We start from the raw sequence: 1,767 nt of genomic DNA on the forward strand, positions 1-1,767 counted from the left end.
AAAATGACTTCCCACAAATAGCTGTAAGTAGAAAAAAACTTGTATTTACACAGATCTATATATAATATTACTTAATGTTTCTTTATATTCTAGAATTCACTGTTATGAAAGTCAGATGTTAGTAACAAGTGAGATGTTTTACAATAATGTTGAGCTGTATGATTTTGGCCCGGAAACATTACATAATTCAAAATAATTTAGACTAATTAATAATGAAATGAAAACATATTTATACATATATTTTGATATTTGGTAAGGAACTTGGGTGTACAGTATTTATCAGAGTCTGTGTTTGTGGTACTGTGTCATGAAGTGGGGTCCTCACAGACGGTGATCATGAGGAGAGACATGGCGGACTTCACGGAAATAATGAAAAATCAAGTAATGAAACCTAGAGAAGAAGACAGGATGATGATTAGTGGGAGTCGAAGAGAAGGATTCAGGCTACAGGGATCAGATATCGACGCAATGTTTTGGCCAGATGACCACCGTGTAATATGGGACTTGGCTCAGGCTCAGAATTATGACTTAAGTAGAAAGGTACTGATCCTCTGTGATTGTTCTGATAGTCCACCAGGATTCGCTTTACTTGAATTACTGACACAAACACAAAAGGAAAGTGTAAAGAATGCATGCATGAGAATAAGCGACAAACTCTATGTATCCAGTTCTAAATACAGACAGATCACATGTTCAGCAGTTAAAATTTATTCTAAGGAGCATGGTCCGTGTGCTAGTGGTGTTAAAGGGGAAACAGAGTATGACGCTGCCCTATGTTTTGTCTGTGATTTATGGCCCCCTCCTGCCTCCAAATGGATAGACAGATGTCACTCATGGCCCCCGTCTTATCTTGTCGATGACATTGTTAGAAATGGATGCCACTTTGTAGCAATTGGACACAAACTAGGAAAGCATGCAGACAATGAATGGAGAATTTCCATCTCTTTGGCAGAACAAAAACTTGTATATTCAATGAATCATTGCCAATTCTTAACCTATGGGCTGCTTAAGTTGCTTTTAAAAGAGTCTATTAATGATGGATTAAGTGATGAGGATAAATTGCTCTGTTCCTATCACATGAAGACAGCAGTTTTCTGGGCGATTCAACAAAACACAATTCCTCACTGGCATCCACAAAATCTTCTTCAGTGTTTCTGGTTCTGTTTTAAACTTATCCTTAAATGGGTGTATGAGGGGGTATGTCCAAACTTCTTTATTCCAGAAAACAACATGTTTCTAAGTAATATCCATGGTGAAGCACAAACGAATTTATTTATTAGGCTTCATGAATTGTATGAGAAGGGTTTAGTATCACTGCTTCATTGTCCATCTATCAGATCTAGTCTTATCAGTGTCCTTCAAAATCCCAGACAACCTGTTGATACAGATAAACACATGGTGATCTCTAGGGTTTTATTTGAAGTAGATCTATTCAGAGAGCTGCGTGGCAATAAAGTATTAACAACAGACCTAGACAAATGTATGATGTACAGGGTGTTTCAGAAAACATGCAACCATTTTGATTGATTAGATTTTACTGCTGTTTTGACCAATACTATGGACCAACATATCTAATTTAAAGTTACAACTCCAAGATTTATTCTTATTAAAATAAAGTTAATACGGCAAACAGATAATGATTTACAAAAGAAAGAAAGAAAGAAAATTTCACTTAGTTAAAAACTATGCTCTAAATGGCGTCATTTTTGCTGAAAGAAGAAATCTGTCAGATACAAGAAAGTTCTCATTACTTTTGCAAAGAGTCTC

At 35.9% G+C, this 1,767-nt stretch overlaps 1 protein-coding gene across 1 annotated transcript; it reads left to right on the top strand.

Moving 5' to 3' along the window:
- Positions 1-348: 348 nt before the first annotated feature.
- Positions 349-1,527, top strand: LOC134233295 (uncharacterized). Its single transcript, XM_062715266.1, has one exon. It carries the CDS (start codon positions 349-351, stop codon positions 1,525-1,527), a length of 1,179 nt encoding a protein of 392 aa, XP_062571250.1.
- Positions 1,528-1,767: the final 240 nt, after the last annotated feature.

Source organism: Saccostrea cucullata, unplaced genomic scaffold (genome assembly GCF_032062105.1).
Source record: "Saccostrea cucullata isolate Sc308-1 unplaced genomic scaffold, CSIRO_AGI_Scuc_v1 ctg4164, whole genome shotgun sequence".
In the NCBI taxonomy this organism is placed as follows: Eukaryota; Metazoa; Mollusca; class Bivalvia; order Ostreida; family Ostreidae; genus Saccostrea; species Saccostrea cuccullata.